Source organism: Alosa pseudoharengus, unplaced genomic scaffold (assembly GCF_046254945.1).
Source record: "Alosa pseudoharengus isolate Yale_2024_CS ecotype anadromous, Long Island Sound unplaced genomic scaffold, YU_APseudo_1.1 YU_APseudo_1.1_scf_22, whole genome shotgun sequence".
Lineage (NCBI taxonomy): Eukaryota > Metazoa > Chordata > Actinopteri > Clupeiformes > Clupeidae > Alosa > Alosa pseudoharengus.
The window spans coordinates 56078-73240 of record NW_027468680.1 but is presented as its reverse complement, the minus strand read 5'-3'; the positions used below and the strand labels follow the sequence as shown (position 1 = coordinate 73240).

The following is a 17163-nucleotide window of genomic DNA, read 5'->3' as shown; positions in this document are numbered from 1 at the left end:
GTATAAAAAGCCTTTAATTCATCATGGCAAGCAAGAACTGGTTAAAAGCACATGGGCCTACGCGTTGCGGCCATATTGGCCTTCATCAGGGCATAGAAACAGGAAGTACAACAAAGCTTAAAATGGACACCCTTAGGTGTTCAGTGGGTGGAGCCTTCCCATTGTCACACACCATGTGACTAACAACAAGTAGGTTGAGAAAAGAGGGGAAAAAAAAATAATTAGCAAAATAATAACAAGGAGACATCTCACTAAGTGAGAAAGAGAGAGAGAGAGAGAGAAATAGATTTCAGTTGAGAAAGTAATAAAAGTACACAAATAAATGTCCATGCTTCATAAAAAGGGGGAAAAGTCACATTCCTCATTGAGGCCAGGGAAAGAGGTTGCCTTAAGTACACTGATCCAGAAAGGTTCTTTTTGGAGAAGGGTCCTTAGATGATCTCCACCTCTCACGGGTTTGGGGACAACCTCGATCACCATCACTTTGAGGGAGGAAGCAGAGGGATGACCTGCCTGCTGGTAATGGACGGCCATGGGGTAAGCAGGATTTCTTGTCCTTATGGCCTTATCCTTATGTTCTGCAACTCTGTCCTTCAGCCTTCTTTTTGTCCTGCCGATGTAGAAGCAGCCACACTCACACTCGAGTCTATAGACTACAAAGGTAGTGTTACAGTTGGCAAAGGCATTAACAGTAAAGCTTTTACTGGAAAACACATCCACAAAAGTAGCGTTTTTTACTACATTACCGCAATGGTTGCCGTTCTCACATCTGTGATTCCCTTGAATGTTTACGTAGCCAATGTTTTTTCTTTTCAACTGTAAGGTGACTTTTTACTAATTTATCTCTTAATGTGGGTGCTCGTCTAAAACAAAATGAGGGAGGATCACGGAATATCTCTTTCAATGAGGGGTCGCTTTGAAGTATGTCCCAATTTCTCTTTATTATGTTTTTAATTTTCAAAGCTGCCTTGCTGTATCTGGTGGAAAAGTTAACTTTATGATTCCTCTTGGGTTTCCGTCTTTTGATGAGTAGGTCACTCCTATTACATTGGTTGGCCCTCCTTTGGGCCTGTTGAACAACCTCGGTCTTGTACCCCTTTTCCTCAAAACGTTTAGTCATCTCCACAGATTTAGATTGAAAGTCATCTTGTGTGTCACAGATCCTCTTGAGACGAAGGAACTGTCCATAGGGAATGTTATTTATCAGATGTGGTGAATGAAAGCTGTCAGCTCTCAGGACAGTGTTGCGATCTGTGTTTTTTCTGAAGATAGATGAGTGCAAATCTCCATTTACCTCTTTACTAATTAATAAATCCAAAAATGAGATTTCTCTTTGACAGAATTCTAATGTCATTCGTATGTTAGGATTAATAGAGTTTACGTATTTTTGAAACTCCAGAAGGCTGGATTCAGTACCTTTTAAAGCAAAAAAACACATCATCAATGTAGCGATAATAGAAGATTACGTTCTCAAGGAAGGGGTTGCATAGGTTGTAAATGTATTCCTTCTCCCAAAGACCCAGGAAAAGACATGCATAGCTGGGTGCAAAGCAAGCCCCCATAGCTGTTCCCTGACAAACTGACAAACATTGCAATTTAGTTACTTTTAAATGCTTTAAACAAAGAAGAAAATGGCGCCAAAAACAAGCCCACTTGGTTGGTTCTCCACTTGGTATCAGACACACCTACTCACACCCACTTCACACCTATTCATTCTTATCAGAATAGCATGAGGAGAGACATCATATATATATCAGAAATATTACTTATAGAATGTTCCAAACATTCTCACAATCAAATCATTACAATCCTTGTACTGAGACTATCAGAATGATATACATGAATACATGTATATGAATACATTTACATTTCATGACACATGGATACATTATATCAAGGTAATATCCTTTGTCCTGTGTAACTGATAGGCCTTGAACCAGCACATTAGCATTCCATTGGGGGAGGGGATGGTGTCTTTGTTTAAAACCAAGAAGGGTTACATGGCTAACTAAAGTAGTCTTGAAGTTAAATTATTATCCATTTTAACCATACATTTATTGCTATCACTACGTAAACTGAAAGGGAATCACAGATGTGAGAACTGCAACCATTGCGGTAATGTAGTAAAAACCGCTACTTTTGTGGATGTGTTTTCCAGTAAAAGCTTTACTGTTAATGCCTTTGCCAACTGTAACACTACCTTTGTAGTCTATAGACTCGAGTGTGAGTGTGGCTGCTTCTACATCTGCAGGACGAAAAGAAGGCTGAAGGACAGAGTTGCAGAACATAAGGATAAGGCCATAAGGACAAGAAATCCTGCTTACCCCATGGCCGTCCATTACCAGCAGGCAGGTCATCCCTCTGCTTCCTCCCTCAAAGTGATGGTGATCGTGGTTGTCCCCAAACCCGTGAGAGGTGGAGATCATCTTAGGACCCTTCTCCAAAGAGAAACTTTCTGGATCAGTGTACTTAAGGCAACCTCTTTCCCTGGCCTCAATGAGGAATGTGACTTTTCCCCCTTTTTATGAAGCATGGACATTTATTTGTGTACTTTTATTACTTTCTCAACTGAAATCTATTTCTCTCTCTCTCTCTCTCTTTCTCACTTAGTGAGATGTCTCCTTGTTATTATTTTGCTAATTAATTTTTTTTTCCCTCTTTTCTCAACCTACTTGTTGTTAGTCACATGGTGTGTGACAATGGGAAGGCTCCACCCACTGAACACCTAAGGGTGTCCATTTTAAGCTTTGTTGTACTTCCTGTTTCTATGCCCTGATGAAGGCCAATATGGCCGCAACGCGTAGGCCCATGTGCTTTTAACCAGGTCTTGCTTGCCATGATGAATTAAAGGCTTTTTATACTTTTTCAAATGGGTATTTTGATTACTTTCAGTCTGGTTTTCGGGCAAATCACAGCACTGAAACAGCTCTCATTAAAGTTTGCAGAGTGCCTCTGCAAACTCTTTTTTTCTTTGGATTCTCACTTCACCTGTCGCAGAAGACCACCTGAGCAAGTAATTATCTGAAGTCTCCTGAGCGCCCTAAGCCCTTTTGTGTCTTCTTAGCACAGAGCTGAGTTGGACTGGGGCCAAGATCTTAACCGAATACTATCACCTCTCTCTCCTGCACCCAACATTTTTTCTGCCAACCTTGAGCCGAGCCTCTGATAAGCGCTCAGTGGCCATACAGACGGAACAAGCGATGACATCAACAACTCAGCTAAACCAAAACACTCTGCACAGGCTGAAACAGAGATATGCCCAACCCTCCCTGCTGTGGGGCCCTCTGGTAACCACCCAGTAGCCTCCACTGAAATGCAGACCTTGGAGAAACACAAACAACCAGCTCAACAATGCCCAGCCATGTCCACTGGACAAGATAAGATGGGTGCTGCTAAAATGACTCAAAGTCAATCACTGGCGTCAAACTCCCTGGAATCTCAGCAAACAAATGGATGTAATGAGCATGAGGAGATAGCACCTATCAAAGCTGCTGAGGGGCTATCAGAAAGGAAGGGTCATGTTGTAACACCAGTACCAATACCCCTCCCCACCTCCGTCGACTCCTTGTCACCACAAAGACACAACAACATGGAATACACTACTGGAATACATGCTGAAAGCGGAGCGTCTGCAACAAACTCCCCAGGGCCTCAGCAGGCAGATCTGGACCAATATTCTCTGAACCAATATTCAACCCCATCTTCCTTGATTTCTCATCACCACCTACACCCAATCACGTCCCCACCCGATCAAACTCCCCAGGCCACCCAAACCCCCCTGTATATCCATCCTCATCCCAACACTCCCACACCCGCTAAAACTCCCCAGGTCCCCTGCATACCCATCTGCATCCCCACCCCAGCACATGATTTTCCCTGCAAGAATGGAAGGACTGCTGCCAGTAGCCTTGCAGCTTGTTAGTAGCCCAAGACCTTCAACTGTATACCCATCAACATCCAACCTTGTTAGTAGCCCAAGACCTTCAACTGTATACCCATCAACATCCCACCTTGTTAGTAGACCAAGACCTTCAACTGTGCGGTTTTTTAGTACCCCAAGACCCTTAGCACCAAAGGTGCGCATGGCACCTCCACGGCCTCGCCCTTTCCATTCAGAAGGATTTCTTAAGCAGCAACAACCTCTTAGTTCATATTCTCAGCTGGCATATAGCAGCTGCAGGGGACAATTATTTGATGATGATGATGACGGTATTGTATGATATTCTCAGGGTCCCTGCAATATAAATGGTACTGACAGTAGTTTTGAGAACATGCCAGGACCCAGTAAGCCCATGACATTCTCTATTCCTGTATTGACAAGAAATAGAACACAAATGCATCGAGCTTATAGGGTAAACCAGTCCAATCTCCTACCCGTACCAATTCAACCTCAGATTTCCCCCATGGACCATTTTTCCCCAACACTTACAACAAAACTAGCACTCCTAAATATCAGATCTCTTTCAAACAAATCATTCTTAATTAATGATCTAATTTGCACACAACCTTGATTTTTTACTTTTAACTGAGACATGGTTAGATCAAGCAAACAGTGCTGCTACTATCATTGAATCAGCTCCCCCAAATTTCAGTTTTTTGAGTGCTACCAGAGCAAATAAAAGAGGTGGGGGGATAGCCACATTTTTCAAGACGTCTTTTCAGTGCAATCAGTCGTCGACTTTACTTCATTTGAATATCTGTGTGCACGCATTAAGTCTTCTCCTCAGATTTTATTACTGACAATTTACAGGCCTCCTAAACATTCAGCAAAAGTTTTTCTTGAAGAGCTAGGTGAACTGCTATCAGTCGTTTGCATAGAGTTTGACTGTCTTATATCAGGGGATCTAAACTTGCATGTGGATAATCCTGAAAACAATTACGCCAAGGAATTCATTGCACTAATCGATACTTTCTCCCTAACACAGCATGTACAGGGGCCAACACACTCTCTCGGCCATACCCTCGACCTTGTTATCACAAAGGGTCTCGATGTCTCTACAGCTGTTAAAGACGTGGCCTTATCTGATCATTTATGTGTGTTCTTTGATGTGTCTATGTCCCCACACACTCAAAACACAGCTATGATTGTAAAAAGGAGAATCATAAATGATCAGACAAGTGCTCTCTTTGAGCAAGCACTTTCACTAAAGTCAAGTCAACTGTCAGACTCTGTAGAAGACTTACTTGATCACTTTAATGCAAAAATGGCAAACATTATGGATGACATTGCTCCATTACAATTCAAGAAAGTTAAGGACAAACAGAAAGCACCATGGAGGCAAAATCCAGTAGTTAAACTTCTAAAAAGAGAGTGTAGGAAGACTGAAAGAAAATGGCGTAAATACAAACTTCAGATCCACTATGAAATCCATAAAGAGATGCTCCGCAAATATAACTCTGAAATATGCAAAGCAAGACAGTCCTTTTTTTCTAACATTATCAATAGAAGTTCAAATAACACTCGTATTCTATTTTCAACTGTTGATAAGTTAACTAACCACCCCTCACAATTAGCGCCTGAACTTCTCTCAACTAATAAATGCAATGAGTTTTCATCTTTTTTTAAAGGTAAAATTGACAAAATCAGACTCAACATATCTGCTCAATTACAAATTCAACAACCTGAACTTCCAGCAACAAACAGAGGGAAACTAAACTTGATGTCAGAGTTCAGCTTGATAGACTACGAAACACTTGAAAAAACGGTACAGAATCTCAGCTCTTCGACATGTGTCTTAGACCAATTTCTTCAAAACTGTTTTTCACCTCATTGCGGCGGATGTCCTTCAAATTGTAAATGTATCACTGCTGTCTGGCACTTTTCCCAAGTCACTGAAAACAGCTGTTGTTAAGCCACTTCTCAAGAAGAATAACCTGGATGCCTCCATGCTAAACAATTACAGGCCCATATCCAATCAACCTTTTATTGGCAAAATTATTGAAAAAGTAGTCTTTAATCAATTAACCACCTTCCTAAAATCAAATGGGTATTTTGATTACTTTCAGTCTGGTTTTCGGGCAAATCACAGCACTGAAACAGCTCTCATTAAAGTTTCCAATGACATATGCCTCAACACAGATTCAGGTAAAACATCAGTCCTAGTGCTACTGGACCTTAGTGCAGCATTTGACACTGTTGATCACAATATTTTACTACATAAACTAGAACACTGGGTTGGATTTACAGGCATAGTTATCAGCTGGCTAAAATCATATCTACAAGAAAGGAGCTTCTTTGTTGCCATCGGAAACTGTGACTACGTTTACACGAAGCAGGGTATTTTCCTAAACGAATATCTGGCCATCTACGTTTGCAAATAAAACTGCATTTACACGAGACCCTTTTTTTTTTAAATGTGTTTACACGAACCCGTGTACATACATGCTGTCATGAGCACGCCAAACCACAGTGGCAGTCTAACGATAAGCTCAAGCTCACATTAACCAATCAGAACCCTGAAAAGTCGCACGTGAGAACATATAAATGTAAACATTGGTCGCACATTTGGTGTACTTCTGTCGCATACTGTGACGTTGGCTGCCCAAAACTCTGTTTACCACAGTTTACAACCAAACGCATAAACAAAGTTTTCCAAAAAAATCACTTTGGCCGGAGTTTTTTTGGATAAGCGTTTTACGGGGCGAATTCTCCGTTTGCGTCTAAATAAAGGGCTCAAACGTAGGGAAATGTCTTCATTTATAAAAATACACATGCTCGTGTAAACGGGGTCTGTACCTCAACACCAACGTCCTTGACCTGTGGTGTTCCCCAGGGGTCGATCTTGGGGCCACTATTATTCAACCTCTATATGCTCCCACTTGGACAAATCATCCAAAATAATTTGATTTCATATCATAGCTATGCAGATGACACACAAATTTACTTAGCTCTGTCACCAAACGACTATGGTCCTCTTGAATCTATGTGTCAGTGTATAGAACAAATCAACACCTGGATGTCTCAAATTTTCTTCAGCTAAACAAAGAAAAAACTGAAGTAATTATATTTGGTAAAAAGCAAGAAAGACTTAGGTTTGCCACTCTCCTTGACACAAAAGGGTTGAAGGCAAAGGATACAGTTAAAAATCTTGGTGTATTAATTGACAGTGATCTAAATTTCAACAGCCACATGAAAGCGATAACTAAATCAGCTTTTTACCACCTCAAAAATATTGCCAAACTCAGAGGGCTGATGTCAAAATATGACTTAGAAAAACTCATTCATGCATTTATCTCCAGCAGGGTTGATTACTGCAATGGATTGTTCACAGGCCTTCCTAAAAAGACTATTAAACAGCTTCAGGTGATACAAAATGAAGCAACAAGGATTTTCCAATTCTTAAGTCCTTGCACTGGGTTCCAGTAAGTCACAGAATTGACTTTAAAGCACTATTGCTTGTTTATAAATCAGTAAATGGAGCAGGACCTAAATACCTGTCAGACATGCTTCAGCAGTACACACCTTCTCGTCCTCTTAGGTCCCAGGTGAAAAACCTGCTAGTAAAACCTACTGTTAGAACATGGTGAAGCAGCTTTTAGCTGCTATGCGGCTCAGCTGTGGAACCAACTTTCGGATGACATCAAAAAGGCCCCAACTGTAGCCAGTTTTAAATCTAGACTTAAGACCAAACTGTTCTCAGATGCTTTCTGCTAACTGTGCCGAGTTACAAATTCTGAATCTGCCTTGATAATTATTCTACCTTGTCTTTTATTACTTTTTTTTACTACTTTTGCCTTTGTTTTTTGCTTACTAATTATTCTTTATTTTTAAATTATTTTACCTTGTGTTTTATGTTTTCTTTTTATTATGATATTTACCTTTCAACTATTCTTTGACTATATTGCCTTTCTATGCTTTTATTTGTTATTTTTGTTTGGTTTTGCTTATGTAAAGCACATTGAATGACCTCTGTGTATGAAATGCGCTATATAAATAAACTTGACTTGACTACACACCTATGGCTACTGAAAAATGTAAGGTTCATTTAGCAAATGTTATTTTGAAGTGTTAAAAAACATTGTTGTTTTAGAATTTCTGAACAAAAGTGGTGATAATTGGGGGTGTTACGATATGTGATTAATTTAATTTTAATCGATTGACAGCCCTAATGTGTACACACACACAAACACACACACACATACACATACGTGTACACACACACAGACGCACACACACACACACACACACACACACACACAAACACACATACACACACACACACATCCACCACTGTTGGCTCTACTAGGGCTGTGTATTGGCAAGGACCTCACGATACGATATGCGTCACGATTAGGGTTGGGCACCGAAACACGGTTCTAATATTGCACCGGTGCCGACGCAAATGGTAGTAACTGCATCGAATAACAACGTGGTTTTCGGTGCCTCATTTCGGTGCTTAAATCTTTTTTTTTTTTTTTTTAATACGAGGCATCACTGCATGTCATGAGCCATCTCTAACGTCTTGCTCTGATAGCAACACATCCAGATACAGTTAGCTAACATAAACACTGAATGTATAAACCAGAAGGGTGCACCACATAGGCGAGTGGGCAGTGTTTGACAGCCACGTAGCTTACTTTAAAGCGATATCACGAGCTCCTGTCAAAATCTAGCAGTGGGCCTAACTACACACAAGCAAAAGGCTATGAAACAACATCAACAGTATACGTTACACAATATCCTTGCTAATGCGCTAGCTGGCATTTATTTGAAATGTTATTAGAAAAGTTGTAAGGTGAAAACTTTATTTCACGGTGTGTTCTAAACAACATAATGGCATTATATTAATCTTTCATGTGCATGAGGCCCATATAGCATCACAGTGAATATGAAGATCATGTTAGCTGGCAAAAACATAAATATGTAGATTACATACCTGATGTCACTGAGCTGTCAAAGAGGCTACGGAACCATCTCCGTTATCGCTAATTAAACTCAGCTGACTGGTGTTAGCGCTTAGCCATAGTTGCTGTTAAATGCTTACTAGCGCTGGGAATCTAAACACTTCAACCCCGACATGTAGCCTAACATGTTCAAAACTATTGCGTGTTATGGGTTAAGACATGACATTTCTTGAAGCATTTTGGAACACACTGAAATAACTAGGGAAAGTAGAGTCCCTGTTAGATTAGCTTGCTTGCAAATGCCGTTGTCTATGACCTGGCAGTTCTATGGCAAGCGGTTTTTAACATACCTTTTGGCAAACCGCCTACACTGGGTAAACTTGAAAGCAGAGCTTGCCATTGTGTGTGCATCCATGGCAAGCTGTTTCAACATTTAAATGTAGGCTATTATACGCAATGAGATATTGATAATAAATTGAATATAACAGTTCAATGTTATGTTCAAATTTGTCTTATCAATAAAAAAAGTAATTCATGCTTTAGACCATTTTAATATAAAAACAAAGTACCGGTTCGGGCACCGTTTCGGCACCGGCATCGTTTTGATCGATTTCGCTATCGGATAAAACCCAAACGATACCCAACCCTAGTCACGATACATGGGTCACAATACATATATATAACACACATGTTGTGATACAATACATCAGCGGTTCCCAAACTTTTCCCCCCGCGTACCACCGCCTACATTCCGACTCGGCTCGCGTACCCCCACCATCCGACACATAAACACATAAAAACGTAACGCATTCTATAACCCCCCCCCCCGCATATAGCCTAACTACATCCACATACAATATCTTATAATAGGCCTACAACAACGCATGACAAGGATGTATTCGTTTGGACAACATTAGGCTATAGCCTACAGCCTATGGCTAAACTTAGGCTACCTTTAGTTTGTTAAATGTATGTTACCTTTCTTGCCCATCTGAAATAACTCCTAGCTTTGCTCCTTCCCTCCTTTCTGTTTTTGTTGTTTTCAAAAACCTGTTATATCCGCGAAACTTTCCCCCACGGACCATCCAACGCATTGAAAAGTAACGCATTCTATTCCAGGCGTCATGTTTAATAAGCTGCCCTTTTTTTGATGAACACATACAGAGTTTAGAAATTATATCCTTTAATTTCATGTTTCCATATCATTATGACCTAATTCGAAATAATGTAGCCTATTTATTCATGAATTAATTACAAAACATTTAAAATTTTCATTTTATACCTGTCCGCCATAGCCCTTTTCATCTCGCGTACCCCCTAGAAGCAGCTCGCGTACCACCGGGGGTACGCGTACCACAGTTTGGGAATCCCTGCAATACATTAATCTGAATTTGTGTGTGTGTGTGTGGGTGTGTGCGTGCATATGTGTGTGTGTGTGTGCATATGTGTGTGTGTGTGTGCATGTGTGTGTGTGTGTGCGCGTGCATGTGTGTGTGCATGTGTGTGTGTGTGTGTGTGTGTGTGTGTGTGTGCGCGTGCACATGTGTGCATGTGTGTGTGTGACGTATGTTTTTATAGTGGAGAGGCGTGGTCATAGGCGGGGCTCGCTTCACTCTGAAGCTCTGAAGATGTTTGATTCGCTGCTGCAGCTGGAGGGCGTGGCCAATCCTGTGCCAGCCATTCAGGGGCTGCTGCAGACCGCCTGGGAGCTCCGCCCACTCAGGGAGGAGCTTGTCTGCCAGCTGCTCAAGCAGACTAGTGGAGACGCCGCCCCATTAAGCAACTGGCGAATCATGGCCTGCGTCTGCTGCAACTTTAGCCCCGCCTCCCGCTCCCTTCTCACACACCTCAAGTTCCATCTTAAGAGGTGAGCCAGACAGTGTGTGTGTGTGTATATATGTGTGTGTGTGTGTGTATATGTGTGTGTGTGTGTGTGTGTGTGTATATATGTGTATGCTGATTGTGTGTGTGTTGTGTGTGTGTGTGTGTGAGAGAGAGACAGCGTGTGTGTCTTCTCTAGTGTGTGTGTGTGTGTTGTGTGTGTGTGTGTATATGTGTGTGTGTGTGTGTGTATATGTGTGTGTGTGTGTGTGTATATGTGTATGCTGATAGTGTGTGTGTTGTGTGTGTGTGTGAGAGAGAGACAATGTGTGTGTCTTCTCTAGTGTGTGTGTGTTGTGTCTGTGTGTGTGTGTGAGAGAGAGAGACAATGTGTGTGTCTTCTCTAGTGTGTGTGTGTGTTGTGTGTGTGAGAGAGAGACAATGTGTGTGTCTTCTCTAGTGTGTGTGTGTGTGTTGTGTGTGTGAGAGAGAGACAATGTGTTTGTGTCTTCTCTAGTGTGTGTGTGTGTCCCTCACCTGTCTCCCATCTGTCCCTCTCGTCTATGGGTCGGTCAGAGCGAGGGAGTGTCCTGAGGACACTGAGGTGGCGCGTTTGGCTGCCTTTTCCTACGAGGCCCTGCGGCGTGTGTGTGGGCGCGCACGTGAGTGTGTGTCGTCCCAGCAGGAGCTCAGCGCCATCCTGCGGCTCCAGGACATGAACACACACATCCACTGCCACGGGGGAGGAGTCTGCAAGATCAGCATCAACTCACACACCACTGCAGGAGAGGTACACACACACACACACACACACACACACACACACACACACACATCCACTGCCACGGGGGAGGAGTCTGCAAGATCAGCATCAACTCACACACCACTGCAGGAGAGGTACACACACACACACACACACACACACACACACACACACACATCCACTGCCACGGGGGAGGAGTCTGCAAGATCAGCATCAACTCACACACCACTGCAGGAGAGGTACACACACACACACACACACACACAGACACACGTGTATAAAATGTGATATACTGTATTGATGTGTGTGTGTGTGTGTGTGTGTGTAGGTGGTGCAGCGGCTCTTGAGAGGCCTGCAGATGGAGGACAGCAGAAACGTGTTCTCGATCTTTGAGGTCGGAGGTCAAGCAGAACGAGCACTGGACAGCAGGACTGCCGTCGCAGATGTACTGGCCAAGTTTGAGAGGTGTGTGTGGCTGTGTGAAAGAGAGAGAAATCCTGTGTGTGTGTCTGTGTGTGTGTGTGGCTGTGTGAAAATGAGAGAAATGCTGTGCGTGCGTGCGTGCGTGCGTGCGTGTGTGTGCGTGTGTGTGTGTGTGTGTGTGTGTGTGTGTGTCTGTGTGTCTGTGTGTGGCTGTAGACTGACACATGATCCCCTACAGACACATGATCCCCTACAGACACATGATCCCCTTGACTGACACATGATCCCCTACAGACACATGATCCCCTACAGACACATGATCCCCTAGACTGACACATGATCCCCTAGACTGACACATGATCCCCTACAGACACATGATCCCCTACAGACACATGATCCCCTTGACTGACACATGATCCCCTACAGACACATGATCCCCTCGACTGACATACACATCTCTGCCAGTAATGTAGGTTTGCAACCAGTTTAAATAGATGCCTGATAAGTGCCCAAAAAGCGTTGCACATGTCACAGCATCACCATGTTTTTAATGATGTTTAATTCACCATGTTTGAGAGAGGAGCTGGATAGGTGATGTTTAATTCACCATGTTTTTAATGATGTTTAATTCACCATGTTTGAGAGAGGAGCTGGATAGGTGATGTTTAATTCACCATGTTTTTAATGATATTTAATTCACCATGTTTGAAAGAGGAGCTGGATAGGTGATGTTTAATTCACCTTCACCATGTTTTTAATGATGTTTAGTTCACCATGTTTTTAATGATGTTTAATTCACCTTCACCATGTTTTTAATGATGTTTAATTCACCATGTGTTTAATGATGTTTAATTCACCATGTTTTTAATGATGTTTAATTCACCATGTTTGAGAGAGGAGCTGGATAGGTGATGTTTAATTCACCTTCACCATGTTTTTAATGATGTTTAGTTCACCATGCTTTTAATGATGTTTAATTCACCTTCACCATGTTTTTAATGATGTTTAATTCACCATGTTTTTAATGATATTTAATTCACCATGTTTTTAATGATGTTTAGTTCACCATGTGTTTAATGATGTTTTATTCACCATGTTTTTAATTATGTTTAATTCACCATGTGTTTAATGATGTTTTATTCACCATGTTTTTAATGATGGTTGCAGGCTGACAGCAGAGAGCGCTGCTGTGCAAACAGAGTGCCGTCTCTACTTCAAGCTCTACTGCCACTTAGACACACACAGCGTGCATCCCACCAGCATGGAGTTTGCCTTCATGTTTGAACAAGTAAGCACACTCACATTACACACATATCATACACATGACGTACACAGAAACACTGCAGTTTTCAAGGAAGTGTGAGTGTACTCTGTATTTCTTTCTCTCTATATATATATATACAGTGGGCAGTGGTTCGACTTGGCCAGCTTCACTCGCGGTCCGCACGTGGGATCACGCGGTATCACGTGACTTTAATTTGTATTTTCCCAGTGAGACGCTGCAACAACCCAAACAACCGGTAGATGGCTCAAGTGAGCAGGGTGTCTCGTAAAAAGAAATGGAGCCTGGAAAACCCTACACAGACTTCACTACAGACTTTAGCAGACTGGTTTAGAAATAATTTAATAGCCAGAAATATGCCTGCCCTGCCCTACTAAAGAAATATTTGGTTAACTGCGAGTGAATCCCGTTTGCAGCCGTAGAAGAAACGCAGGACAAATTAAACATTCTGGTTTTCTCCGAGTGCAACGATGATAGACATCATTAGGACAAAATATAGAGCATATTAACCTCCGTTGCTCAGCCAAATGCCTTCCTGTTACGTCCTGTTATCACGGAGTTACAGGCGATAAATTATTTTTGATGGTCACAAGTTTACTTCATTAGCGGTTTATTATTTTGATTATTAAAGAGTGTTTTTCATTTAAAGGTTTGACTTCGTGCTTATTCAGTAGAGCATTTAGTGCTCTTCCCAATCCCAGACGTTCACATTGCATGTTTGTTTGTAATGGATGCAACCGCGAGATAGGCTACCCGTTTGACGGCAATGAGTTGTTAACAGACATGAACCAAGACAAATAGCCCAGCAGCAATCTAGGGACTGTTCGTTATTTATTGAAGGGGCCACCGGAGGAATTTTGAGTGCTTCAGTCAAAAGTTGCATGACCCTCCCTTGCCTGCTAGAAATTGTTCAATGACCCTCCGACAGAATTGTTAAAAATGACATGACCCTTCCCTGCCAATTGTCGCTGTCTTCCGCCCGTGCTGCTTTGCGCCACAGCCACACACTGTGATAACGTTCTTAAATCAATCTTTCCCATGAGCTTGTATGCTACCAGTCCTTCCTTTTCAAATGTGTAGCGCCTGTTTGCACAATTTCACAAATAATCATATGTGATTAATAATATGACAAATAATCCCTGTGCACGGGGACCGAAACAATGCATGCCAACTTTTTCCGTGTTTCTCACGTATTTTAATTTCCCCCCGCTGTTTATTTTTTTGATTATTAAAGAGTGTTTTTCATTTAAAGGCTTGACTTCGTGCTTATTCAGAAGAGCATTTAGTGCTCTCCCTAATCCCAGACGTTCACATTGCATGTTTGTTTGTAATGGATGCAACCGCGAGATACGCTTGTCATAGGCACCGATACCGTGGGTGCTCCGTCTCTCGGGCACCCACTGAAAACATCGAGCACCAACGTGTGCCAGCTTACAGTCCCGGCTAAATTTAGATTAATTTAAAATCAAACATTGCAGTTTATGTTAAATTCAGCATCTCTCATAATGTGATTGGATATGTTGCTGTCAATTCCCTACTTCATATACTAACCACCAATGAGAGCGTCTCTCGTATGAAAATTCCTGACACTTCCCACCTGAAGAATTAACGCAAGGCTTTGTCGGGTCTTCAGCCCTGAATGTTTAAAATGTATATAGCCCTGAATATCATTTTAAAAGTAGTCTGACAAAAAGTATTGTTTTGGGACACAGCTAAACACTGGTACCTCATACAACGTCTATAACTTAGCCTAGGTGGTCGCAACTCACAAAAGTAAAGCAGATAGAAAGAACTCACGCAAATCTAGCCTACAACACGCAGACAGCTTTATGCGCAGGGGAGAGAGCGCGCGCGCACTGTGCTTTATGATTGTTGCCTTCTGATGGTATCTTGCTAATTCACTGAACTGCATTAGGTGACACAAATGGTATTGCCTTTATCTTATAACTCCTTGTCTGAGCGACTACCACCTATGGTTTTTAAAAGTCAGATGTTCCCTGACAAAGACATTCGAAAATTCAGAATGTTTATTGACTTGAAAAATACACTATTTTTTGCAAACTCCCTTCATTCAACCCTTGAAGACATCGCGGTCTAGTGCGCTATGTAGATCGTTTCTCGTACCATTTAATTTCTCAGAATTTAGGTCTACTAGGCCTACAATAACGTCATCACCAAATACATCTTTTATTTTAAGTTGATCAACCACAAAGAGTAGCTAGCATAGGCCTACTGTGCACTGACGACTGTAGCAGCCCAAGGTAACCAGTTGTTGTAGATGAGAGGCAACCCCTTGTTTCAGATAGCCTGGACAACATGTTACCTGGGTGTTGCCTACGTTATTAATTAATGGTAGCCTACAATAGTTAATTGATTCGCGTAACATATTAGTTGGCTCAAAGAGTAGGGAATCAGGATGGAGAGAGTCACGCGTGTGTTGCTTTTGCGGGATCGAATCCAGTTTAATGCTAGTTTTCAAAACATATATTTTTTACATGTCTTTTGTCTGAGTGGCTGTAATGTAGCCGAGCGCTCATGGCGTATGAAAAGCGACTTCAAACCACCTTAAACAACTTGTTTGTGAATGTCTGACAACTGCTGCAGCGCATGCACGCGCAAGGAAACCAGTAGGTGGAGAAACCAGAAGGCACACAACACCGGAACGATTTTAAGGCTATTTCGCATAGGCTACTCAATGGTGCTATTTCACACGCATTATAGCGACCCCCACTCACCGGGGTTAGGTGGAAGGTGTTAATAGACGATTGGCGTAGCCTACAGTGGGCTGTCAAAATTGCTCAAAAATGACGTTCGAATATCCCCTCTAAAATAAACACATGTATTCGAATATATTGGAATATCTAGGCTATATTATTTGCGCAGTCAGTGATGCGCATCATGTCATCTGTTTTTAACTTTTTGTATGGTTATTGCTTGACAGGGGGGATCCCAAGCAGCTTTCAGCCATAAGGCATTTCCTAATTCACCTGACACTGATATTCAAAATGTTGGAACTATTTCGGCATAGCCTATAAGCAGTTTAATTAAATGTGCTACTTGGCCTCACAGATGCGCTCGTGCCTTAAATGGCAATACAAATCTTCACGATAGGCCTATTAACTGACCGCCCGATTCACGTTGGCTGGGGGGCAGGGGGGGGCCATCAGACATTTGTTCCCATGGGTCTATGACTTGTTAATCCGTCCCTGCCCCCAACGAACGCAACTTTCCACCTCTGAGACAGCTGAAAAGAAGTCTAGAGGACTCCTAACTCACTAGACCTACTTACTGTAGGTTGCGCAAACCACAAGCCTGCATTCGAGGCAGGCCTTCTGTTGAAGAATTTTATATAAATCCTGCGCTAACAGTAATCCTCCTACCCCCGCTACCACAGCTGTGGATAGTGTGGCATGCTCACGCTTTATGTCCCCTTCTTGCAAACTAGGCCTATAGCCCAACATTTACGTCTTCAAAAAATAACAACTTGCCAGATATGCCTTCATATCTTTGGGCTTCATTCAGCATTTTGTTCTTCCACTGGAAATTACTCTTCTACATTTGCTGCCTGCTGCATCCTTTCTGTTTGTAATGTTTAGAAAATGTTTGACGTCTTGAGTTAATGCATTAAACATTGTTTGCTGGGAACCAGCCACAGCCTACAGATTCTTGCATGCGTTCTCTCCAAAATGTGCCCGTTCTATAGGCTGGCCAAGTGCGTAATTCTGCGGCATAAAGCCGATGTATTTGTGTATTGTACAGAAAAATAAAAATAACCTGTCAAGCAGTCAATTGACTACATTGCAGTCAAGAAGTAGTGCAAATTAGGAAACCAAAACGTGGGTCATAGTTGTCTAAGCCTCTGCTGTGAGGCCAAACCCATGAACAAAGACGCATTGATATCTGCAATAGTTTTTTTTTTTGGCGAAACAAGCTCACAGCCGAACGAGTCATAGCACTGAAGGGAGAGGCAGATGGCATGTGATCTCCCCACGGGCCAATGGATGTACAAGTTTTCTCCTGTGCCTACGAT

General features: G+C 42.1%; 1 protein-coding gene across 1 annotated transcript in view; it reads left to right on the top strand.

The window, feature by feature from the left end:
- The window catches only part of myo10 (myosin X), a 153230-nt gene that overhangs the window by 124673 nt on the left and 11394 nt on the right, over window positions 1-17163 (top strand). The window contains exons 35-38 of the mRNA XM_076300163.1: window positions 10423-10711; window positions 11242-11455; window positions 11757-11893; window positions 13019-13139. Coding sequence (XP_076156278.1) covers window positions 10423-10711; window positions 11242-11455; window positions 11757-11893; window positions 13019-13139 — 761 coding nt within the window. The remainder of the gene's footprint in view (window positions 1-10422; window positions 10712-11241; window positions 11456-11756; window positions 11894-13018; window positions 13140-17163) is intronic.